This window comes from Grampus griseus (assembly GCF_964374135.1).
Source record: "Grampus griseus genome assembly, chromosome: 16".
NCBI classification, from domain to species: domain Eukaryota; kingdom Metazoa; phylum Chordata; class Mammalia; order Artiodactyla; family Delphinidae; genus Grampus; species Grampus griseus.
In genome coordinates, this window is record NC_139010.1 from 39,305,551 (window position 1) to 39,332,107 (window position 26,557).

General features: G+C 47.4%; 1 protein-coding gene across 1 annotated transcript in view; it reads right to left on the reverse strand.

Moving 5' to 3' along the window:
- Window positions 1-9,644: 9,644 nt before the first annotated feature.
- The window catches only part of FRMPD2 (FERM and PDZ domain containing 2), a gene marked incomplete at both ends in the record, with an annotated part of 96,861 nt that continues 79,948 nt past the window's right edge, over window positions 9,645-26,557 (reverse strand). The window contains 7 exon segments of the mRNA XM_082673625.1: window positions 9,645-9,693; window positions 15,344-15,687; window positions 18,872-18,970; window positions 21,197-21,411; window positions 23,127-23,274; window positions 25,113-25,198; window positions 26,052-26,145. Of these exon segments, the coding sequence (XP_082529751.1) occupies window positions 9,645-9,693; window positions 15,344-15,687; window positions 18,872-18,970; window positions 21,197-21,411; window positions 23,127-23,274; window positions 25,113-25,198; window positions 26,052-26,145 (1,035 nt within the window).

A 26,557-nucleotide genomic window follows, 5' to 3' on the forward strand; every position in this document is an offset into this window, starting at 1 on the left:
TTTACGGCAAGAATTCAGATGTCGCCATCTTACTGCATCTTATTAGCTGGACAGAATAGGGTTCACACAGAAGGCAACTTCTTTGTTTCCTTTCAGTGTCATTCAAACTCAGTGCCCAGATGCATTTTTCTCCTGGGTTCTTGAATATAAAATCTTGGGCAGGTCTATAACTTTGAGCAACCAGAACAGTCCCATTTCAGTGTAAGACTCCCTCTGACTTCTTATCTAACTCTTAGGCTCTCTCTGTCTCGAGGCCAGGACTGCTTTGGACTGGAAATAGGCATGGGAAATGGGCACATCAGTTTCTCCTTTCTCACCCAACTTCACACCCACATCCTACCCTCCAGACTCAGTGTCTGACATCTTTGCAGCTGGAATCCAACACAGGGCTCTCTGGCTTCAGCAGATATTTTGAGCTGGCTGTTTGCCTGAGAAAATCTTACGGTTTCCCTAAGAATTCCCTTTTGAGGTATCTCCAAGTGCAACTCCATGGCCTGGGTGATGTTGCCACGGGCCAGTTGCTTACAATGCCCTCCCTTTGTTCCTGCCTCCCATGGGCCCATTCCAGGACCATGAATGAAGGTGCCAGACAAATGAGTAAGTGGAGGCCAAAATGCAGACTCGGCTTTGTGCCCTCATGAGGGGCTTCTCAAAGGGAGGAAGGGCCACCTTCGGGTCCTTCATCAGCCACAGGAGGGTGCCTTTCCGTGATTCTCCCCAGTCCACCCTCTGTGATCTGAAGCTCTGAGCCTCTCTTTGTTTGGGTCCATGTCCCTTCTGCTTGTTTTAGGGCAGTTCCAGATGGTGCCCCACCTGTAGATCCACTTGGTTCTAAGAAGGGCTTCCACGTCCTTCCCCTACCAAGGGTAGCAGCAGTTACAGTCCTGGGCAGTCCTCTTCCTCTTCGTTCTCCCACCAATCATGTTGTTTCAGCCATCTCCTTTCACCTTTCGCTGGCTTGGGCATGGGTCAGACACCAAGCCCTTGTGTCCCCCCCAATTGCTGGAGACACATATCAAGCCTTATAAGTTATTCTCCTGAAGTTCCTGTTATGCATGCAGAGGTATCGAAGGAGAAGAAGCACTGCCTTCCCTCTCCCCTCTCCTCCCCAGGGCTGGGAAACAGGTGTGGAAGGGAAAATGCCATGGCATTCCAACAACTCAGAGGAATCTTCCATTCCTGGCCTCCTTACCCTCTAATCCCTCACAGGCTATGGATGGGTGATCACCAGTGCTCCTGGCTTGCCAGGGGAGGTTACTCTTAAAGCATGAGTAGGCGTTAACTGAATGAAGAAGGGAGAGTGGCCTATATGAGCGTGTAGGGCACAGAGCAGCACAGGAAGGAGCACGAGAAAGCGTGGCATATTCTAGGAGCCCCATATGACTGCATGAGGAAGAGAGAGTTTGAGGGATGGTCAGAGATGGGATTGCAATCGGAGAACCAAGTTCTAGCCACATCCTGCAGTGTTTTGCACACTATGCTGAGAAATTTTAATGCTATCCTATAGGATTAGCCATCAAATGGTATTAATCAAGGGAGTACATGTTTGGCCCTTAGCATGCTGTTTTTGGCTGCAATGTGGAGAGGCGTGGTGAGAGTAGAGACTTCTTTGGTGTGAGCTGAGAGCATTAATAAGCAATGTTCAGAGGATCTTCCAATCAGAATAAAGAATATCTGGAGCTTCCCTGGTGGCACAGTGGTTAAGAATCCACCTGCCAATGCAGGGGACATGGGTTCGAGCCCTGGTCCGGGAAGATCCCACATGCTGCTGAGCAACTAAACCCGTGTGCTACAACTACTGAGCCCGTGTGCCACAGCTACTGAAGCCCATGCACCTAGAGCCCGTGCTTCACAACAAAACAAGCCACCGCAATGAGAAGCCTGCGCACCGCAACGAAGAGTAGCCCCCACTCGCCACAACTAGAGAAAGCCCACGCGCAGCAACGAAGACCCAACGCAGCCATAAATAGATAGAGAGATAGATAAATAAAATTTATTTTTTTAAATTGCTGTTAAAAAAAGAATAAAGAATTTCTGACTTGTTTTCTTATTTCTCAAAGTCTTTCTAATACAGTCTTGAAAGCCACACATTCTCCTTGGTTTGCCAAGTTCTTAGGGAGGCGTTGTGATTAAGAGATTTAATTGTGATTTTATTTTTTTATGAAAAGAACCAGTGTCAATCCACACTGAGAAATCCTCTGAGAAATCAGGCTGGCCAGGCCAGGCCAGCAGCCCCTCTGCCCAACTCAGAGGCTCAGTGGCAAGGGGCGGCTTTATTCCAAATGACCTGGGTTTTATTTCAGCATCACTATTTACTTGTGACCTCAGACAAATATTAAATTTCTCTGGGTCTCAGTTCCCTCATATATAAAAATGACCCTAAGAATGTATGAGTCAGAATAAGCTAGGTTATGCTGCTGTAATAAACCAACCATCAAATCTTAGTCACTTAGAGCAGTAAAGGTTTGATTCATGCTCTCAGTGCATCTCCAATGCGGGTCAGCTGGAAGCTCTGCTCTGTGATCCCTGACTTCAACCCGCAGACTGATGGAGCACTCCCCATCCCACACCCTGTGATCACTGTGGCCGATGGGGATAGAGATCTCTAGAGGGTTCAGCACCTGCAATTAAATGTCTGGATGTGTCTACAGTTAGTATGGATATGGTATGCATTACTTCTGCTCACAAATTTTTGGTCAGAACAAATCACATGGTCCCACTCCACCACAAATACCTACCCCACAAGCCTGTGGTGGGGTTACACACAGAGTGCTTGGCACAGAGCTTCAAACCCACCAGGCTCTGACAAAGCTCTTCAATGAAGAGTGGCCTCTGCCCACAGGGGTAGTTAAGACTTCCAACTTCTCGTTGAGAAGTACTTTAGGAAAAGGATTGTATCCTCAACAACACAGGTAGACACTGGGCCTCCCATTTCAAAATGATAAAAGGAAATTTGAAAATTCCAGTGAAGGAAAGCCTGGTTGAGAAACAGAAATCCAAAAGGACCAGGACTGGCAACGGTCTCTACCTTCGAGTTGTAGACATAGAGTGTCCTAATACAGAATTTGGGGAAAGGCTCAATATTTTGCAATAACCTATAATGGAGAAGAATCTAAAGATGTTACACATATGTATATGTATAACGTATGAAACTAACACATTGTAAATCAACTATATATTAATAAATTTTTTTTAAATACTACAAGTACCACAGTGATGGCACTGACTATGTATACGGGCTGTTGGAGAATCATGTTTGATTCAGACAGTTGGTAGTCGAGGCTGAGCACCCTCACTCTGCGCTCGTGGTGGATGGATCTGTAACTTTCTGTAGAACCCGCCCTGCCAATATGTGAACAGCCACGGCCTGGTTAAAGCAGAGTTGGGAAGACCACTTTCCAAAATTAAACTTTTTTATTTTGAGATAATTATAGATTCACATACAGTTATATAAACGAATACAGATGATTCCCTGTACCCTTCACTCAGTTTGCCCACGGTGGTAACATCTTACAAAACTAGTACAACATCACAACCAGGATATTGACATTGATGAAATCCATCCCTCTTGTTCAGATTTCTTTTGTTTTTCTTGTACTCATTTGTATGTGTATTTTAAGTTCTACAATACCTGAATTCTGTGATGTTGTGTAAGATTTGAGTGTTTACGAAAAGAAGAGCCACTTTTATTCGTTGCATAAATGAGGTTTCTCACCAGTGTGGATTCTCTGATGATGAATGAGGTGTGTGTTCTGACTGAACACCTTCCCACATCTATTACATTTATAAGGTTTCTCTCCAGTGTGAATTCTCTGGTGTTCAGTGAGATGTGAATGATTGCGGAAGGAATTCCCACAGTCATTACATTTATATGGTTTCTCTCCAGTATGGATTCTCTGATGCTGAGTAAGAAATGATTGACATCGAAATGTTTTCCCACACTGCTCACATCCATATGGTTTCACTCCGGTATGAATTCTTTGATGTCGAACAAGGAATGAACTACGACTAAAAATTTTCCCACATTCCTCACATGTAGGGTCTCATATGAGTTATCTGATGCTGGGTAAAGGATGAGTTCTGATTAAAAGCTTTTCCACATTCACTACATTTCCAAGATTTTTTCTGTGTAGAGAGCGTCGGACATTTACTTTGGTCTGAAATCTCATTGGTGTGTATGCTACTTTTCTCCCACTGATGTAAGCTCTCTTCTGTAGAAACCCTGAGATGTGTAACAAGACTTCAGATCCAAAGCAGGCTTCTCTCAAAATTATATTCTTGTCTACTCATTTCTGGAGGTGCTTCTTTGTGGATGAAAGTTATTCCCCCAAAACCTTCTTGGAAAAGCCATGGTCCAGGAACCTCTCTGGGAGGGTTTTCCTTCATGCTCTCACATAAATATTTTTCTTCAAATGTAGGATCCTGGTATTCATCCTCTTGGGATCTCTTTGATGCTATCCCTGGCAAATCAATTTCAGAGCCATCCTGCTCTGGAGCAGACTTGTTCACCCAACCTGGACAAATCTCTCTTTCAATCTCTCTCTCTTCAGCTCCTTACATATTCAACATCCACAAATCTTCTCTTTGCTTTGATTGTAGAAGACTTCAAGGTTGAAAAACAACTGGGAGCCCCCAAAAAAAAAAAAAAACTGGGAGCGCATGATGTCCTGGGGCACCCCGCAGGGCGGCGACCACGGTCCCGGAGGTACACGGAAACCCCACTGCTATTTTTACATTAATTTTGTCACTGCTACTGTACAGAAGTTTTAACTTTTTCAATATTGCCAACACTGTAGTTCTTCTTTGTTATACTCTGTCTATTGCTGGCAACCAGAGGAAGTTATGACTCCTCTGTATATCTGATAAAACTAGAATATATTTTCCACCAGTTTTCCTATGCTTTTTTATTTAATCAAGCTGTATGTAATTTTAGTAGATGACGTGACTTTGAATCTAAGTCATCTTTTCCATCTATCTTAGTTCGATCTATGAAGTTGGGCTCCCTCCCCCACAGTGAGACTGATTGCCATACGTCCCCCGTTATATAGCACTGAGTGTTCCTTGGCTCACACTGTGGTCCTCCAGGTCTATTTCTTTTGTACACTTAATAACTCCAACCTTTAGCTTTTTAGTTTTTTTTGTTATGGTGGTGGCTATATGTCCTAATATCTGATAATGCTGGATCTTCCACTTCACTCTTCCTTTTTCTTAGATGTTCCCATCTTGTTTTTCTTTCATATAATTTTTAGAATTAGAACCCAAAAGGAAAATGCTTTTAAAAGAATGTATAACCATTTGGAGTTGCATAGGAAGAACATAGAAAGATGACAAAACACATTACTCCCGTGGCCTTTGAGCCAAGTCTCTCAGCAGATTCCCTCGAGGGAACTGGGGGCACTTTGAAAACCATGGAAACTCCTTCAACCAATGGAGGACCCAAAAGTGCCAACTGGAACAAGGCATCTGTCCCAGAAAGTGTGACCAGTGTACCAGCAAGACCGCACCCTGTCCTGGCTTATCTTGATGTAGGAGGTTGATTCTCAAATTCTTTCACCAGGTGAAGCCCCTGTAAGTATGCAAGGACACGTGCACACACATGCACACACTTACACACACACAGCTTTATTCAACATAAACCCCAGAACTGAAGAGGGGTCGCGACCACTATTCAAAATGAGTTTCAGAAGTGACAGGCATGATTTTTTTGAAGTTACTTCTTAACAACTGGGCCAGACACTCCATCCCAGGTCACCTTCTCAGGGCCCCACTGGCCTCTTTCCTTATTGTGGAGTATGTAGGTACCTTCTTTGGACCAACATCTGAGGGCTCTTCCATGTGATCACAGTCAGAACGATGTCCAGGCAGAAACCCTCAGGTTCTGCCTTGGGAGACTGTCCCACTTTCTCTGTTCACCTAAAACAGTAAGCAGCTTTTACTGGGTCGCCTTGCCATTTGGCCAGCAGCCTTCCCTAAACAGAACAGTTCAGTTGCCTTCTTAATCCCACTGGACAGCAGGGGTTGTTTTAGCCTCATAAGAGAGAAATAGTAGGACTCATGACACGTGATGGAAAGACGTGTGTTACACAAGTCTAAGTGGACAGGCACATTCTAGGGGAAATGTAAAAATGTACCAAAAGTGGAATCAGATAGCAGCAGTGTGAATCTGCCCCTGCTAGCTGTATGATCTTGGACAAATTAAATAAACCTTCCAAGCCCCGTTTATAAAAGAGGAATAAGAATACTGCTCAAAGTTGAAATGAGGATTAAATTAAATCATTTATAGACACTACCTATATACTATTACTGTCTCAATATCTAAAAGGACCAAATAAAATAATTTGTTATACAGTTTTAAAGGATGCATGACTCCATCCATAAGCAAAGTCCTCTTATACCCTCCAAAACTTCTCTGTACTTCCAGGATGAAAGAGAGAATATATACAACAGAGGCCCTTAACTTTGGGGGATTTGTTCTCCTAGAGAACTTGGAGACTGTTAAGAGATGCTTTTTCCAAAAGAAGCAGCAAGTCAACATTCTAACTGTAGAGCTCCCCAGGTGCCTTGAAGCACATCTGTGGGCAGCTCCATGGAGCCCAGTCTGAGAACTCACACCTTGAGCACCCACACGTGTAGGCCCGCCTTCTGTCAGCAGGGAAGGTAAGTGACTGTGACAGGACTCAGCCTAACTACGTCCCAAGCCGTCATCCATAGCTGAGGGCTATTCCATCCACCCTGGATCCTGACACCTTTGCCGTAAACCAGTACTTCTCCTCATCCACCCCACACCCCATGTTAGGGCACCAGTCCTCTGTCTACATGGGGAAAAAAACGACGGCATTGAATGCGTTAATAAGGTTGCATCATCTCACTGCAGTAATTTCCTCCTTTATGATTAAAAGTAGCTAACACTGTTTGAGTTATGACTACATGCCACACAGTGTGCTAAACACGTGAGCCGTGTTGTCATCTAACCCTCCCAGGAACAGCATGAGATGGATTTCGTTATCTCCACTTGGCAGTCAGTTAGCTGAGTCTTAGATGGTTTAACAGTCACTTGCTGCTGGTCATTTAGCTAGTGAGTGGCGAAGTCTGGCTTGGAGCCCTGCTCTCACTACTCTGCTCTCTGCCGCCTCCCCCCATGGCACTGCAGATCTCCTGGGACATTTCATAAGTACTAACACTTATAGGCCTTAATTACTGCCCTGTGGATCCCCAAAGCTTTGCTTACCCTATCTTCTTTTAGCTCCCCAGCCCTAAGGAGCCCCCTCTGGGAAGATTGCCCTCCACATATAAGCTGCTCCCTGCTCGCTGCACACTTTTGTGAATCTGTAATACATCATTCCCAAAGTTGTCAGAGTGTCTGACTTCCCCATTAATGGCATACAGGGTCTTCAAAGCCTCCATGTCATCTCCTCTGTCAACGTGTTGCTTCCTATTTCAGATAAGAACCAGCGCTTTCGTCATATTTGAATTTCAAATATCCACCCACCTTATCAACTTGCCTGCCACTGTCCTTTAAGAGTCCAGTTCAATCATTTGTGATGAAAATGTAGCTGGGACACAATGAAATGAAAGTGAATGAGTGTTTCAATTATACCTAAACCTTCACAGCCAGTGCCTTGGTAAGTTTCAATGTGTCTTGAAAATGTATTTATCTGAAAGTTTCTTGAATACTGAGCATTTTTCAAATATTGGAACTATCTATGTTGTAGGCACTTTAACAGAATGCTGCGTGCTTTACCAACTGGTGAAGAGTTTAACCCTCTCTACTTGAAGTCTGACGGTTTTTATTACACTTATTCCTCCCACGTCTTCATCAGTGTGATCTGACTCCAGCCTGGTCACCCAGTCCCAGCTTCCGGCAGCACCTTGTGTCAACAGTTTGATTTCTTGATCAAGAAAGCGCTCACTGTGTTGAGGCACAGGGGCTGTTGAGAAGGGCCACGTTACATGATACCAAGACTCTTCTCTGCAATACATTTAGCCCAAGGGCAGTCAGGAGCAGACAAAGTAGGAATCAGAACCTTACCAGCAACCCACCGAAAGAGAGAGGCCCGAGGAGAGATGGTGGGCCCAGCCACATGCAGGAGGCCGCAGAGGAGAGCACTGAGCAGGGGGTCCATGGAGTGGGAGACCTGGGGTTGAATTCTGACTGTCCCTTACTTATCTGTCACTTAGTATATGACCCTGGGAAAGTCCTAAATGTGTCATCTGTAAAACGGGAATGACAATAACCCTACCTCATAGGGTCGTTGCCATGGACCATGTACCATGATAAGGGCCGTGATGAGGTATGACCCAAAGAGGGAATGCAAGGGGAACATGGTGATGCGTGTAGACCATCACCCAGCCAAAGTGGAGATGCTGAGCCCCACTAGAAGAACTCAGCCCAGCCTCATTCCACCCAGACAGAGTGATACCCACCTGAGGGTGCCATCGTCTGGGTCCTCAGCCTCCTCAAGTTCTTCCCACTCGCTGTCACTCTCACGGGACTCTTCTGGAGGCAAAGACTCTGAGAAAGTACCCCGAGAACAGAACTGCGGTAAAGGAATGGTCCCTGAATCTGCCTTCAAACATTCTCCACAGGGTAGCTGGTCTTCCAACGTAGAGCTGATAGTAGGATATGCTTCATCCTCCAAGGTGAGAGAAGGGGCTTCAGGTAGATGGCATATGTCACCTTCATCATCATCACTGTACAATTCAGGACTAGAAAACAGAAACCCACGTGTCTTCCGGTATTGATCAGAAATTCCTCTCCCCACCTTCCCTTGCTTTCAGGATGCTCATCGTGACACATCACAGGCAAGCCAGCCAGGCTTGAAACAGTTCTTGCCAGAGACTGCTCTGGGGTCAGGAGGTGAACAGTGAATACGGCATGGCCCTTGACCTGGAGGAGCCCCTGATTTAATGGGAAGAGCGAGCAGTGAACAAATGTTAGAATCAGGTAGTAAGTGCTATGGTAGAGGCAGCGCAGAGCCTTATGGGAGCAGGGGGAGCTCCTTACCGAGTCCAGAAGACAATGCGGGAACTTGCCAGGGGACACGGATCAAAAGCAGAGCTATGACCCAGTTTTAGTCCTGACGCTTCCTATGGGAAGACAGTCAGACCTCAGGCAAGTTTATTAACTTCTCTAGAACCTCAGTTTTTTCATCTGAAAAATGGGAAGGTTAAGAAACTTATAGGAGCATTGGGATGCTTACATTAAATAATTCTGATAGAGCCACCCATGGCTCCTGGTACAGGGTAAGTTCTCAGTAAATGGAAGATGTCATGATTACTACTATGATTACGTTTGCTATTTCGACAGAGGAATTAGATGGAAAGGGCCAAAGCAAGAGGCTGGGAACAGCTCAAGCAGGTGACCTTCAAAGCACTTTGCCCAAATATCAGGTCCTTTACAGAGCACTGAAACGGTGTCTATTTGGAGAAGCAGCCAGCTGGAGTGACATTTACTCCCTGTGTGACATAGGAAGCAGATGAACGGTGAAGCTCATTGGTTGGCAACGAAGATGCAGAAGCAACAGGGAGAGAATAAGCCTTCGAGGGGCTGCCGCAAGTCACTACACACGTTTTTGATTAGAAAGAGCAGTCCGTGAAGATGACAGAGCATTGGGCACAGCGCTTCCAACATGCAGACAGGGTACTCAGAAAATATCTGTCGAGAGTCTGGTTAGAGAAGATGAGTAGGAGAATCTAAAAGAAACGCACATAGGTTGAGCTTTGTACCAAGTACATGGATCCTTGTTTATCAGCCTCCTTCCCCATCCCCAAATCAATAGGGTGGCTTTGTCAGTGCCCCTGCCCTCCGTTTCCCTTTCCTGCAATACATCTTTCCCTTAAAATCAGCGCTGGTACCTCCTTATAGCTACAAGCCCCCAAACACCCATGTAGCTGGCCCTCCCCCCCAGTAGGGCTGGAGTGTTGGTTCCAACCTGAGTTTGCCGTCAAAGAGACATCATTTCTGCTCATGAGAGATACAGAGTTCATGTAAATGGGCATTTCCTGTAAATACACACGCACATGTGTTTAAAAAGAAGACCACATGCATAAAGACTAAAGAGGAACATTCACTTGAAGAAAACAATCTCTTAAAATTGCTAAGCTCTTTAAGGAAAAATTGATTTAACACCTTAAAGTATTTGACCAAATTGTGCAGAAAATGTGTTTTCTTATAAACATAGGGAGGGAATACCATGGCAGTTTTGTCAAAGGACAGGAAATCCAGCTGGTGCCCAGGCCCACCCTGCCGCTGCTCCCCCGCCCCCCAGCAGCAACTCTCTCCTTCCCTCGCTGCGGAGAAGCAGGTGGCAACACTGCAGCGCCTGGCTGGCCATGCCTCACCTCCCGCTTCCGTGCTCCTCCAACCTTTGTAATAAGCTCCTTGCTCTCCAGGTTGGATTTGGGGCTCCAGCTACTAGCTCTGCCCGGAAAGAGAGCCAGGGAGGCCATCAGCCTGAGAGGCAAGAGGCAAGGCTGTTGGGTGTCCAGAGGGGGCTCAGTGGTCTCCAGGGTGGCATCTTGGCCATTATCTCAGGGAGAATAACTGCCCTTCCAACCACCCTTCCACCCAGGCCACCAGGCTGCTCTTGGAGCTCTGACCTGGAGTTTGCTTGTGGGCATGGAGAAAAGGATGTGAGGCAAGCAGAGGTCCAGAAAGGCCCGAGAGAGCCCACCAGGCAGAGCCTATTTCACGGAAGGGGTGAGACTTGGAGATTTGGAGAATTTGATAAGATGTTTTGGCGTGTGGACACGCCAGGTAGAGAGTGAGAGTCCTTCCCCCAGGGCTCAAGGCCAGCTCAGGACCTGGGGATAATGCAGTAGGGCTCCATCTAGAACCTGAAGGGATCAGAGTGCTCCGAGCTCTCTGTTTACCCCTGGATACATTTTATGAGCTCGGCTCCTCCCTGCCCTCATTCTCTCCCTCCCAAGCTGTCTGACAAAAGGAGCCTCCTGTAGACAGATGGTACTTAGAGGAGAATCTGGAGACCCCACCTGGGTCTCCTCAGGTGCGCCCAGCTGCCTCCTCCACACAAGCTGGCAGGGCCCTGGCACTAGGCCTCCCACCAGATCCTGCAATTCTTCAGCGACTGCTTTTAAGGAAAGGAATCCCGGTTCAGCTCTGGGGTCAGTGAAATCATCGCGAAGCCTCTGCTTGCTGAGTGGAAGACACCAGCCCCAACGTCCCAGGAGAGCTGTTCCTTAGAAACTTGAGCCACCAACATCACATTCACCTTTCAGGAAGACAAGTCAAATGAGTAGACGGCATTTCAGGCCTGAAATACCGGGTATCGTAATTGCCCTATTTACTGCGGGTAAGCTCACAACAAGGTCGGGTTTTGTGTCTCTTCATGTGAGGCTCAGCCTTCCCCGTCTCTCCAGCACCAGGCCCGCCCCACATCCCCATTAGCCTGGCGAGTGCCACTGGGACTTCCTGCCGGTGCCAAGTTTAACATCTGGGGGGTTTTGTTTGCAGTGTTTCTAAGACATCAAGTAGAGATGTTCAGGGATCGCTGGGGGTGAAGTTCAGTTGATAATCCTGAGCTGGAGTTCAGTATTTAGGAGTCGTGAGAGTGGGTGTGTATGGGGGTGTCCCCAGGGAGCCTGTCAGCTTGCGGAGAGAACCCAGCTGAAGGCAGCACCCAGCCCCAGGCTGCCACGGGCTCTGCTCTGCTGGGTTAGACCACTGCCGCTCCTGGCCAGGCATCTGTCCCACTCACTCCTCTCAGTCACACTTCACACTGTGAAGGCAGAGCAGGCCTTCACAGGGGTCCCCTGTGTCCTCCCGTTGGACCGACAGCCCTGCTCACCTAGCAGCTCATTCAACCCTCGGCCAGCTACTCTGAGGTCACACCTGGCATGTCAGCTGCAGTTAAGTTAGACCCTTAATCTCCTAAGCATCTTTGCTATTCCAGGAACACTGCCCTCCCCAGAACATAGACAGTAACTTTAGGTTCATTTCAAGGGTCTGGTTTCATTTTGCATTCTTAAATAACCATGAAGACTTATATCCTCACTTTCTCTAAATGATACTTGCTGAAAATAGATGCATTTTAATTACAGGAATATAAGTATATATGCTAGGGGAGAGAGACAGAGACAGAGATAAAGGAAGGAAGGAAGGGAAGGGAAGAGAAATAACCTTAAACACTCTGCAACAACCACTTCTCACTCAATGAGTTTAAGCCCTGAATTGAACGTGAGTGGGAAACTTGAATCTGCCATCCCTTCATTCCTACGAGGCTAGCATTTAAAGATAAGCATTTTGCAGTCAGCATGGCCCATAAATGCAAGTCACCAGACTTCATCTGAGGCTCAACCAAAGAAAAGGTAATCTCCTCCCATACCAACGGAGAAAAACATCACATCTCCCAAAGTGATGTTCAGGGTAATGTGACTTGATATGATTTTACCTTATGCCCTACCTTAGAAACTAACCTTGCATAAGATGCAACTCCAGCCAAGTACCAAGTCCTCTCTCTGGAAGATACACAATTCCAGTGTTCCTCCATGAAAATGTACTGTACTGCTTTATTACATGTTTTACAAAGATCTACTACCGTATGGTAGTAGTATGTGTACAGTGTGGGAAAAGAAGAGAACAGGGAAGGAAGAGTAAAACTTCGTCTTCTCCATGAACACTCTGGGTTTGCTGGGGTGCCGGCAGCCACTAGACTAGGAAGTAACCACCTCGTAGATGGTAAGATCTGCCAGTTCGGTGGGAATTTTAATTGATTGGGACTTGTTTTTAGCTGAAAACGGCTCAGGAAAGGGAAGGAAAACTGACTTGAGCTCCTGCTGCATGCCAGGCTCTGGACTAGTGCTCTGCATGCGTTATTTCTTTTGAAGGGCACAGTACCCTGTGGAGTTGTCAGGGTCTTCATTTACATTTGAGAATCCTCAAGCTCAGGGAAGACAACTCTCCAGACACACTAGTAAGTGGTACAGCTGAAACCAGGGCTGTATGATCAAGAAGTCAGTACTCTTTTTGATCTACACTGCAGAAAGAAAACTTCACTCAGGGATGCCAGAAACAAGAGGCAGTTACCTGGGGCAGCCACCTCAGAACTGAGCTGTGGATATTCCAGGGAGAACCACAAAGAACCACAAACCCACTTTGGAATCCTAATTCTGACCCTACCCAGGAGCTGGGGGAACTGTGTCCAGGGATTGCTGAGCCTGTGCCACGCTTTTCCTCCTGTAGGGGGCAGTCACTAACTATGTGTGCTTTAAGAGCAAGCTAAGGTCCCACTGGAGGAGAAGCTAATATGGTTTGAGTCCTTCCTTTGTAGAGAAAGAAGGTTCCTGAATGGAAGAGAGAAAACGCAGTACAAGTGAAACACAGTAAAAGGAAATGTGAAGAGGCAGAGCGCTGCCATCACCAGGGCTGTGGGAGGTAAGTACAAGGGGGAGGAGTTGGTGATGGAGGGAGTCGGGGCAGAGAATAGCAAGGCTGCCTCCCTGTAACTCCGTGGGCCACATGGCCTGGGTAGCAAGCATAGGGCCACAACCAAGGTGGAATGATGATCTGGGGCTCCACCAGAATGTTCTGAAGAAGCTCTTAGTATAATTCTAGGAAGGGGCAGCCCCCTGTAAGGATGGCAGATTTTGGACATCTGGTATACCCTTGCAAGGAGGAATGCTAAGCCAGATTTAATTTGATTCAGAAATATAAAATGATGTGGTGTTTCTTATTTTTTTAAAAAAGAAATGACGAAAACAGGAGGAAAACATATCAGGATTTAGGAGTAGAAGATAGAGAAAGACAATTTTCACGTCAGTATAAAGAAGAACTTCCTGATCAACAGCTATAAGATGATAAAATGGGCCACGTCAAGAGGCAGCAACTTCCGCCTCCCTGGAGATATTCAAGTAAAAGCAGGCCCCCTACTTCAGGGATGTCACAGAGCAGATCCCAGCATGGGATATGAAGTTAGATGAGACTATTTTTACACGGAACAATCCTGAATTTCTGTGAGTCCATGAATGAGACAGTGACAACATACAGTAATAATTAGTTTAAATACTATTATTAATAAGTAATAATTATATTATATTAAAGGCACATGGCAAGTCAAACTCCAGGCTTATACCTAATCCTAGAGTCACTTTATAATCCAGTCCATCATCCCAAACTATCTATCAGTAAAACCTTTAAAAATCCAAAAGAGTGGCCCCATGTCTACAGGGAAGTACCGCTCCTTTTATATTTCCTACAAGATCATACGAATAGCTGTCCTTGGATAAATCTCTGTAGGTTATTTCCTTTATCATTTGATCAAGTATATCAATTACTGGCTAGAATGCAAACGTAAGGAACTATACATACACTCGTGCTTATGCATTTTCAAGCAATGAAAATGAATACCACCGATGAACATGCTTGCCCACCCTGTTCTCCTCCGCAGAGGAGTTGGATTTTGTTTAGTTGGCACAATACAGTATACTTTAAAAATTGTATCTGGATGCTTCTAGGAAACATATGCCTGGCTCCTGTCTGTCACGGATCTCACCCTGCCTAATTGCATTACTCCAGCCGCTTCATAGTTCATGTCACCTACTAGTCCCTATAGATTTGCCCTTGTCAGTCTTCTAGGATGACCAACAATTAAGAGCTATTTAATATCAGTGGGTTTATACAGTGTCAGACACAAACCATTGTTCCTCGTTTGTCTGCTTTGTGCCCATGCATCTAGTTAGCACACTCCTAGGAGCAATGTCTCGCCCTCTCTCAGTATGTGTACCCCTCTCTCTGCTCCTAACAGGTTTCTAAGTACCCTGGCTATGTGTAAAAATACTCATCAAACTGAATGAAAGCATTTGTTTTCCATCAGAACAGGACTGAGAAGTGGAAATACTCAGGGGTGGATGAGCACAAAAATGCAGACTATGTTAAAGAACAAATGGCTATTGAAATGAATGTCTCAGTCTGGTCTTGAAGATGCAGATTTGGGTTTTTTTCTTAAGCTGGTGTTGATTACAAAGCATTATATTTGCAATAGAAATGACGTACACAAGGGAACCTCTGTCTTACCATGGTGCTTCAAGAGGCCATGAGGGATGCAGGACAAAGGTCTGTATGTGGGGAAGAAACCCCAAGGCCTGCCATCTGTAGTCTCCAAGGATACTGGAGGACCTCTGGGTGGGGTTTGCTTTCCCAAAAGCTCACAAGTTGTGGTTACAGCAGCTCCAGATCGCATGCTTCTCTTGTTTCTTCCTCCCCTACAATGCCCAGAACAGTCCTGGCCCAGCAAGCATCTGAGCATAGTTAATAATTGCTTGATTGTAATTTCTAGCAATGACATGCACACAATTTATAATATGTCTGCAAAGGGGTGATCCTTACCTTTCAAGTCTCCTGATATCACAAACTGAATAGCAGTTTTGCTTCATATCGTTTTCCAAAGAGGTAGCCAATGTTGATGCATCCATTTCTTGGTGAAGTTTGAATAAATGAGGGTAGGAATCCCGAGGACGAGTCAAGGAAGTGGCCCAGGGTCTCTCTGTGTTTTGGTCCCATTGTGCCTCTCCGGTGGCCTGTTGGAAAGACTCTGGCCTGAGACCCAGGCCTTCCCCTGCATCTGCGGAGGCACTGTCCCTCTGGCTGTCCTCTTGATCTAGGCTGGGGCTCTGCTCTGAGTCAGTGCCTGTTGCCCTGGTGAATTCTTTGTCTGCTGAGAGCACAGGTGTCTATTGAAAGAAATGCTAAGGATTACTGGATCCACGGTGCGCACTGAGCAAAATCTAAATATTGCTTTGGTACCGAAGTCGGTACCAATCCACCCCTTTTCTCTGTTCTTCAAATGAGCGTCTGTACTCACTATTTCTGTATCCCCTCCTTCTCGTTTGTACCCACTCCAACCAGGCTTCTGTCTCCATCATTCCACTGAAGGAGATCTGATTAGGATCTCTAGCGACCTACATCTTTCTAAAGCCAAAGGATAATTCTCTGTCCTCATCTCACTCTAACTCTCAGCAACATTCAGCATAACTGGTCCCTCCTCCTTCTTGAGAATGTCCCTTACGAATTTACTCAACTTAAACGTTGAGTTTACCCTGAACTCTGCCCTTACCTGGACCACTTCCCAGGCCCCTTCTCAGTCTCATGTGCTGTCTCATTTCTTTGGACCAGACCGCTCAGTGTTGGGGTGTCACATGGCTCACTTCTCAGCCCTCTTCTTGACTTTTTCTGTACTCCTTCCCGCGGTGATCTCATGCAATTTATGGCTTTCAGTGGCATTATTTGCTGACAATTCCAAGTTCGCTTTTTCCAGCCCTGACCTCACACCAGTTCTCCACAAACAACTACCTAACAGACATCTCCATCGAATGCTCCACAAACATTTAAGTTTACACGCTATCAAGGGCTACTTCCGCACACCCATATCTAATCCAAAAGTCATCCCACGGGCTCTACCTCCCAGTCACCTCCCAAATCTGACCACTTACCACCTATTTGGCTACAACCTGAGTCTAAGCCACAGTATCTCACCTGAATCACTGCCACCTTACCTGCTCCACTCCATCTCCACCAGCAACCTAAGTGACCTCTATAAAGTACAGACCACATGAGGCCACATTCCTGCTTCACCCTTCACCCTCCCACCCCTCCCAGCCCAGTGGCTTCCTGTGGCAGCCAGGATGGAATCGGCACATTAGCAAGACCTACAGGGTCACACATGGTGCAGTCCCTGACTCCCTCTACAACTCCTCCCATTCCACACTCCCCTTCATTAGCTACTGTCCAGGCACAACCATTATCTTTGTGTCCTTCAGACCTCCAGGTCATTCCTGTCTCAGAGCCTTTGCATAAGCTATTCCTTCTGCCTGGAATGACCTTATTCCAGATGTTCGTACAGCCGCCTCCTTCTCATAACTACTTTATTCTAGTTCTGAACTAAATACTCTCTTCCTTGGTCTTCAGTCTGACCTCTGGAGCCACGTGAATGAATGAAAATTCTTCTTGCACTTGGTCCTCAGGTATGAGGAGAGAGGAAGCATGCCCACCATTCCTCACCCCAAGCCCTTCCCACTAGATGCATCTGGGCTCTCCTTGGGGGACCTCTTTTCCAGGACAGAAGGACAACTCTTTCCCTGGCATTACCAGATATCTCACAAAAACACTGGGTACCAGCCCCTTGGCCTGATCTTTGTGCGTATGAAGCTTGACCCTCCCCTGCCCTGTTCATTTGCTTAACACAATTGCTGACATCTACTTTCTTTTCCAAACTGGCAACTGGAAACGTTCAGATTTCCTTCCCATAGCTCTTTGCTCACCAAAGTTGGTATCAAATGACCTCTTGGAGTCCAAGCATCAAAAGGATCTGGGTCACCAAGTCCCTGTGCTGTGTCTAGTGACTGTCACCCTCAGTGATGATAAGTGATTGATTTTATCCACATCTTATCCACGTCTCAGATGAGGAATCATGAGACCTAGAGAAGTCAGGCAAGTGCCCAAGGTCCTTGCAGCAAACAGAGCAGGTGCAGGTGATTCCAGGGTGCTCACACCGATCCCCCTCCACAACTGAGGCCATCAGCCCCCAGCTGCCAGAACTGCTGGGTGCTGGCAGCTTACAGCTATCCCCTCCACAGGAATTGTGCTCAGCTCAAGGGAACTGCCTCGGCCAAAGTTAGGCCCCCTCCCTTGGGGCAGCTCTTACTCCAGCGCCGGTTGATGCAGAGAGCAAAGGTACTGGCTCTTTTGTCCCAATTCGGGACAGCTCTGTGGGGCCAGCCCAGCTTCAGCGCTCCCTGTGAGGTCAGCCGAGGCCCCTGTTGCAGCTGCAACACATTTACTTCCCCTTCTGCCCAGCTGTGCTTCTCGCACCCTCACAGGGGTGTTCCCAAGAGCCGGCCCCATAAACTTCCTGCACTCCGATCTCTACCGCAGCATCTGTGCCCAAGGACTCAACAGGTGGTATTGTGATGGTGAACGTTATGTGTCAGCTTGGCTAGGCCACAGTACCCAGATATTTGGCCAAACACGAGTCTAGATGTTTCTGTAAAGGTATTTTTTAGATGAGAGTACCAGGTAAATCAGTAGACTTTGAGTGAAGCAAATCACCTTCTATAATGTTGGCGAGCTTCGTTCAATCAGTTGAAGGCCTTAAGAGAAAAAAGACTGAGCTCCCCAAGAAAGAATGAATCCTGCCTTAGGACTCACCCTGCAACATCAGCTCCCCACTGGGTTTCCAGCCAGCCAGCCTGCTCTGCAGCATTTAGACTGGCCGGGCACCATGATCACGCGAGCCAATTCCTTAAAATCTCTCTCTGTCTCTGTCTCTGTCTCTACACACACACACACACACACACACACACACACATCCTATTGGTTCTATTTCTCTGGAGGACCTAATACAGGCATCATGTAAGAATTCTGAACTGTCCTGATTCCAATGCTTCCCTTCTTTGCACTAGACCATACATGCCTAATTCATATTTTAGAAGGGTGGACATATACCCTTCTTTTTTTTTCTCTCCATTTCATTCCTCAGAATGGAAACTCTTACCTTCCCTTCATTTGGTTTTCCATCTACTCCCGTTGCTCCTGGTTTCCCCTGTCTGGTGCTTAGACTGCCAGAGAACCTAGTTCTAGAAGTTTCACAGCCAAGATCTAAACGTGTAACCATCTACAGGAAGAGCCAAATATTGGGAGAGGCAGAAGCAGGGAGAGGAAGGGGAAGGCAGAGGTAGGACCTCATGAACCTGTCACAGACTAATTGAGGTTTGGGGGCCAGCTACTCTCCTGCCCCAATGAAAGTAGAGGGCATTGAAAACTACCAAAGCAAGCCTGGGCTTCTGAGGACCCACCAGACAAGAAAAGGAGTGCCTGAACCCGAGGCATGTGGAGAGAACAGAGGGCACTGCCCCTTACCTGCCAGCCCTGATCCATCTCAGGCAGCACACCTGGCAGGGGTCGGCAAAGCAGGAGTGTGACTTCCTGTGAGGCTCCTCGCAGTAAATGCAGCACCTCCTATCAGAAACCAAACCCCACGGTTAGTTGCAGGGCTGTGCAGTGTCCTCCTCTGTGCTCTCCACTATCTCCCGGGCCCCTCCCCCCCACACCTTGATCTGTTTCTTGGCTCCAGAGAACTTTGGAGGACACCGCTGACTTCCCAAAGTGCATGGATCCAAGGCCAGTGGCCTGTGGTTCCCACAGAGATGATGCGCCGATACTGAGCTGGAAGTGGCCAAGGTCTGCCTGGGGCCTTTTGATGGCAGCATCTGCCAATACTGACGCCTCTTCTTCAGCGAGAGAGTGAATCAAGCAAATGACTGTTACCATCTCAACCTCCTTTCCCTGTCTACCCACCCCCACCTCAGGGGCCACCGGTCACGTAGATGCCACCACCCCAATCTCTAAAGCCTGACCCTCAGCCCTGAGCTTCTGCCCAGGGTCAGCTCGGGCCCTCGGAACCTCTCACCTGTGAAACTGCAGTGACTTCCTCTCTGCTCCTGGCCTCCTGCACTGTCACCCACGCCCCTTCCTCCACATCACCAACACGCAGTTGTTCCCAAATACAGATATAACCAGGTTCTTCTCCTGCTGAACCCTCTCTCTGGCTCACCTCGCTCAACATAAGCACAGCACCCAGAACCTGTTCTTACCTGCCACTGCCTCTCGCCCTGCTCTCTCTCCCATCTGCTCCTCCCTGCACCCACTTCCTAAGCTCCCACCATGCTGGACCTCTTGCTCCAAGCCACCCTCTCAAAGCCCAGGGCATGAGGTTGCCTGAATAGCTCTTATTACCTATATAGACCATGATGTCTCAACCTCTCAGCACTATTGGCATTTTAGGCTGGATAACTCTGTTGTCAGAGCTGTCCTGTGCATCGCAGGACGTTGAGCAACATCTCTGGTCTCTACCCACTAGATGCCAGTAGCGTCCATTAGTTGTGAAAACCGTAAATGTCTCGGGTCTTCACCAAATGTCCCCAGAGGCAAATTCACCCCTACCTGGAACCACTGATCTGGACTGATCTGGATACTACTCAGTACCCCCAGCTGCAATGGACTGCCATAGAATGGGCTCCTTCCCCCTTCCCTGGTGCAAGCACTGGAGCAGGGCCTTTTATCTCTCATGGCACTTATTTCCCGCAGTGGGAATTGTTCTCTTGTCTGTCCCACTACCCCCATGAGCTCTGAGACCAGACCGTATGAACTGTCCGCCTCTCTGTCTTCAGTCCCTCACACAGTTGCTGGCCCAGCAGCGGTTCTCAGAGGATGATCCTGGATCAGATGAAGGATGCAGGATGGATGAAGGTATCCCCACCCTAACGCTGCTCTGAGGATTCCCCACCCCTCCCCATCCCACCTAGAGCCACTCTCCACCTTCGTCTGCCTTGCTCTGTGCCCTGGAGGTAGACCTGCGTGGGCTGCAGAGAGGCTTCCTGCTGGGCTCAGCCAATGCGAGGGTGAACAGGGATCAGAGCCGAGGGGGAGAGGGAGGTCCAGGTTTGCTTTCCTGCATTCCTCCCTGCGGGGTTGTCACAGGATGACTATATCCCTGCTCCACCTAGCTCACTCAGCTTCTAGGATTTGGTAACTGCTCCTACCCATCTCCCTTTGCACTTCGGGGGTAGGGAAGGTGAATGACTGCACCCACTGTTCCCAGGCCCAGGGCTCTATACTCTCCCTTGAGTTTCCCAACAATCTCCGCACCTTTATTAAACTTTCTCAGATGGCCCAATTTCTGCCAGGACCCTGACCGATATGTACAATATTTCACTGAGATTTTGTGCTATAAGATTAAGAAATGCCCACTTTTTACTTTCTTTTTTATTACATTTTTGATCATACACACGACAACCAATGCAACACTACACGTCAAAGCCGTAAATTTAGTAGAGAAATGGGAAGGAGGGCAGAAAGGGACACAAGGTAGCCCACTGAGCCCTCACGCCCACCTCTGGGAGTGTGTGTTAGGAGACCTTTAGCCAGCACAGGAGCCAGGGTTTTATCTTCAGTTTCATTACGAACCTACTGAGAAGCAAGGCTTACTCAAGGTCAGATAGTTAAGAATTGAGATGGAAATTTTAATATGAGGATGTTCTGCCAATTTCTCTCTTTATGTGATCCAAATCCAGGCTCCACGTGTGATTTCCGGGAGCCCAGAGTATTCCCCATGGTGGGGGGCCCTGAAAGGAGCGTGGCTGACCTCAGCCTGCACACAGGACTGCATCCCTCATGGCCTCCCACCTGGAAGTCGAGGCCTTCTGTGGGCCTTCCGTTCACAGCCAGGATGATGTCACCAGCTGCGATGGCCCCATTCTCCTCTGCCGGCTGCCCCGGGAAGAGCCGCTTAATCCTCACAAGATCGTTCTTGAGATGGCCGCAGCGTTCACTCTCCATCTGCACGAAACTGAATCCCAAACCACTGGCGTTCTTTCTTAGCTTGACTTCAAACCTGGGACCTGTATCGTGGGATGTGAATGAGATCCACCCTTCAGTAGATTACAAATGAAATTGGCCAGCCTCAAAATGCCAGTTGTCAAGTAAATGAATTATTCCTGTTTCACATTAAACGATTTCATTTTGCTCATTTTTATGACAGAGTCCATTATACCTGTTATAGGTCAGTGTCATCCAAAGGAAATATGTGAACTGCACATGCAAACCACATACATAATGTCAAAGTTTTCAAACAGCTACATTTTAAAAAATAAGAGGAAAAGGGTAAAATAAACATAATCATATTTCATTTAACCCAACATACCTAAAATATTACCATTTCAACATGCAACAACACGAAAATATTATTAATGAGGTACTTTACGTTCTTATGAAATAAGTCTTTAAGACTCGAGTATATATTTTATCAGTTTGGAGTGGTCACATTTCAAGTCCTCAATAGCCACATGGGCAAGTGGCTACCATATTGGACAGAGCAATTATAGACAATCAACAAAGTTTATATGTAAAGATATAACTTAGAGACGTACACAATAGGCCCAAATCATTTAGTAAAACTTAAATCACATATATTCCTATTACCCTTTTAGAACCACAGTCATTTTTTAGTATACTTGAAAAAAATTTTTTGCATAATTAGACCATGGAGATAATCATGGCCAACTCTATGAAAATGTTTTAGCTGCCATTTTGTTCAGTCCTGTGTAGTGACCGTAAGACAAAACAGCTGCTTCTGGGCACCCAAGATGGACACAGCCCAAAGAACTTACATAGTCTGGCAGCCAGAGGCCTCTGGGCCTCCCCTACTCTGCTTTCACCACCTCAGTTGGCAATCAATCAATAGAGGGACTGATTTATAAACTATGATTTGGGGCAAGAATGAAAGTGTCTGAAGCAGTTAGGTTCAGGTATGTCGTATGACCAGTTTCACCATCACCATCGTCTGACCCCTTTAGCTCATTCTGTATTCAATTTCTCAAAGGCCCTCACTGGAGTGAGCCGAGGAGCAATGAAAGAAGAAACAGACTTATTTTATGCACATGCTTTTCCCCCTCCACCCAACCCCATTGCTCACTATGGTTACCTTGCATTCAACCTGATTTAACGCCTTCAGGAAAGTCTCTATAAAGGGGTTGACAAGCAGCTAAGCTGCAAATCACGACGTACTAAGGAAATACATGTTTTCCTAGCAGGAAACAAAACCCCAGGGAAGTGCAGAGAGGCAACCCATCAGATGATGTGTAATAGTGCCCCTGTAAACTGATCATGGGTTTGCTTTTTGATGTTAGTAACTAGGCTAGGTTTCTGAGTGCCTTCCTCTCCCCACCCACCTCATCTTTACTCAGATTTTTGTTACAAGTGTCTCGGCTGAAACGTGGACCCTTTGTCAGCAAAGGCATGATCCTTTCATTCCAATTTCAACCCCAAATACTTATTTAGACACAAACATTCCAGCACCTGATCAGAAATCCTCAGAAGGCTTGGGGGCAGAATTATGCCTGGTCATCATTTTGGGGATAATGCATTTTTTTTTATAGGAACATGTTCCATTAGATTGGCTTCCATTGCATCTGAAAGCGGCCGCATGATGACCACCGCTGCTCACTATCTTTTGAGAACCCAGAGGGAGCCTTCCTGCTTTCCCTTTGCAGTTGACAATTCAAAAGCAGCACAGGATGACATGACAATAGTAACACTCAGTCCTCTCTCCTCTCACCATATGTCGCTGAGACACTGCTCGCAGGCCTTCCAGGCAAGACTGTTGCCAAGGAAACAGCCGTGCATTCATCTCCCATCCTGTCATTAGCAGAAGGACACTGCTGTGCAGTCCTGGGGCCTCTTCTCTCTAAGACCAGTCTTGCAACCTAGAAGGATGGGCGGACGAACTCAATTTACACCTCATATGGCAACCAGGAGTCTCTCCCTCCACTCGGCAAATGCTTCGTAATTTTCTGATACATCCAGTAGCTGCTTCATTTGAATCTCAAATCAGAATCTCCAATCTAGCTTATCTGTTAGGATCCAGAGCCCTATTTCCAACTGTCTGTTGGACAAATGCTCCTGGAAGTAACACATGTACTTCCATCTCAGTGTATTCAAGGCCAAATTCATCTTCTTCCTCTCACTCACCCTCACTTCCCCCTCCTCATTTTGCCTAAAACATTCCTCCTCTTGCCTTTGCTCTCTCAGAACACTGACCTATCCCTCAACTAACCTCCCAGGGGCCACACTTGCAGTGGACCAGCTTTCCCCCTTCTGCCTTCCAAATACCCAACTGGCTTCCAAGGCTTGCATGTTCTCCATCAGAAACATCTCCCTCAGTGCTCCCCTCTCCTCCATTCCCTCTCCTGCTGCCAATGGCCAGCTGGACTGGGGCAAGCGCCCTCTAACTTGACTTCCTGGACCCTATCTCCTCCTCCTTCTGTCCACTCCCCTCAAGGTTACCTGTGGATTGAAATAAGACACAAGCTGAACATGCAACACTCTTGATTAAAAATCTCCAGTGTTTTCCATCACCTAAAATCCAAACCCCCAGCACAGTATCCCAGGCCTATGTCAATCTGGCCTCCCCCTTTCTTTCTGGTTCAATTTCCCTTTCCTCTTCCCCACACACTGTATACTCCCATTACCCAGAGCATGACCCAGTAGCTAGACATCGCCTGGAAGTTTGGAGAAATTCTGAGCTTCCACTTGGGGGACTTGACCCTGCCAACATCCTCCTGCAGCAATGGTCATTCAGCACCATTGCTGTGACCCCAGAGTGACAGTTCCTACCTGTCATCACCGCCAGTATGCTGGCCAAATACATTCTCTAAGCATGTCCGTCAGCAAAGTTCTGAAGAATAGAGAATACTACTAAATTATGACTTTGTTCTCAAGATATGTCAACCAAGGTCGCCAAGACAAGTAAATCTCACCACAAAATAGAAGAATGGTTTGGGAAAGGAAGCAAAAGGGGGCCCTTCCACCCCTCTGTTTGCCAGAGGGGTCCCTAGGAGCCCTTTGCATCTCTGATGGTTGCCCAGTTGGCAAGAGGGAGACCCCAGCTCTGTGGCTCAGGCCACCATCGCAAGTAAAGGTTCCCACCCTCAGGCGGAGGATGGGACAGAGGGTAGTGACATCCAGATGCTGCCTGGGCACTGCACAGAATGAGGACCGAAGGGTACATGCTCTTGGCATCTTGAATTTCTACCTCTTTGTAATAAAAGGACCCCTAGGACAGTGTAGACTGTAATTACACAGGTTGACGGGAACGGCATGAACTTGGGCGGGGGTGGGTGTCAGCACGCGCCAAGGCGGGAGCTGAGAGGCTCTGAGCGCGGACGGAGGCATTGGTCAGTTACAGCTGGAGCAGAGGGCGTGAGGGGGCGGCCAGGCAGGAGAAGTCACTTCACTCAGTCAGCTGAGTACAGCTGTGTGATTCCAGAATCTAGGCAAGAGACAGTAAGCTTTTCAAGGCTCCTTAGAGGAGGTGAGCTTCTCTGCCTGGGAACATCTGCCTGCTTCCTCCTGACTTTCACACCTCCAAAGAAAAGCGCTGGTAAAAGGAAGATGTGAAAGGGAAAAAAACAGACACAACAGAAAGTCTCGTTGGTTTCCTGCCTACCCCCTCCCACCCAGAGGCAACCACAGCTTCTGATGCTGTCGAGGAAAACTCTGGGGGGAAGGAAAGCTCCCCAGTAACCAGTAACGGTGCACTCACCTGCCCAGAGCCCTTGAGGCACTGCACGGCCTGCTTGTGGGTGAGGCCACACAGACTCACTCCATCCACCTGCAAGAGCCGGTCACCTGGGAGGGGGACAGATGTCATGTCCCCGAGCTCCTGGGGCTGCAGGAAGGACTCTTCTGCGAGGCCCCTGCCCAGCACCCCTCCACACAGCCTCAAGGAGGGGTAGGGAGCTGAGCTGGGGGGAGCCCCGCCCGGGCCCTGCCAGCCTCCCCTGTGAGCACCTGCACAGATCAGCGGTCTAGAAACCTCTATCCTTGGCTCACAGAGCAGTTAAGCCAGCTAACAAGTACAACCTTATCCTTTCTCCCGATTTCCTGGGAAACCATTTTTGAAAGTTTTTTCAAGTCTCTTAGGGGTGATATTTATATCTCCAAGATGTTTTTTATTTCAAAAAACCTCAGGGAGACATGGTTGATGCCAGGGACCCTGGAATTCTAGGGAAAATGGAGATAGGTAAGATCGTAGGTGCCCTTTTTAGCTCAATTCTAGCCATTTTGGAGAACAGTAAAAATCCACCCCCCCTTCCTTCAGAGCAGTGGATGTGAGGAAGGGCAGAAAGGAGGCTTGCTGGTGTCCTCCCCGGATACTTAAGTGGAGGTCACCAGTACCTGCTCTGTCCTCCATGGGGAGCATGGCTTCTCCCATGAAAGCCAAACAGCAACAAGTTTATTTAAAATTTCATATTTTTAAATCACCTTATGTTTCCCAAGCATTTGGGCCCCATGTTAACATATCAGGTAGGTGGGTCAGGTTAAATCATCTCCTTTTCCAGGTAAGGAAACCATGACCTGGAGAGGCAATCATTTGCACAAGGCATCAGAGTGAGAGTGGGGCAAGGCTTGACGGCTGCACCCCCCAGGCCGGGGCTCATCACACCGCAGAACGCAGAGCCCAGCGTGACTCCATCCTCACCCTGCAGGATCCGCCCTTCCTTGGCTGCTGGCCCTCCGGGAATGATGGATTTCACGTAGATACCTCCACAGAGCACACTTGTGTTAATGCCACCCTGGAAAACACAATGAAAAACTCACCACCCATCTGCCCCCTCCTAAAGGGGCCTCCCCCACCTCCCTGACTCAGAGAGCTCCCATCTGCCTTCCACTCTATCCCATCACCTCATCTCCATGTGACACCATCTTATATATTCACTTGTTTGTTTAGGCTTTATTATCCACTGAGCAGAAGGTTAGATGCTCATAAGAAGTATAACGATATGAGCCGTGTGAGGGAGCGGTGTCATATCCAGCCCAGCACTGGCCAATGGCAGGTGCTCAGAAATGAGTCACGTCAATGTACCACATTGTCTCTTCATAAGCAGTGACCAGCAAAATGGATACAGTGATAGGCCCAAAGGCTGGTGCCTGGCATATTCTGTATCCTTGTGTGTTGGTTTGTGGATACAAAAGCAGAATTCAACC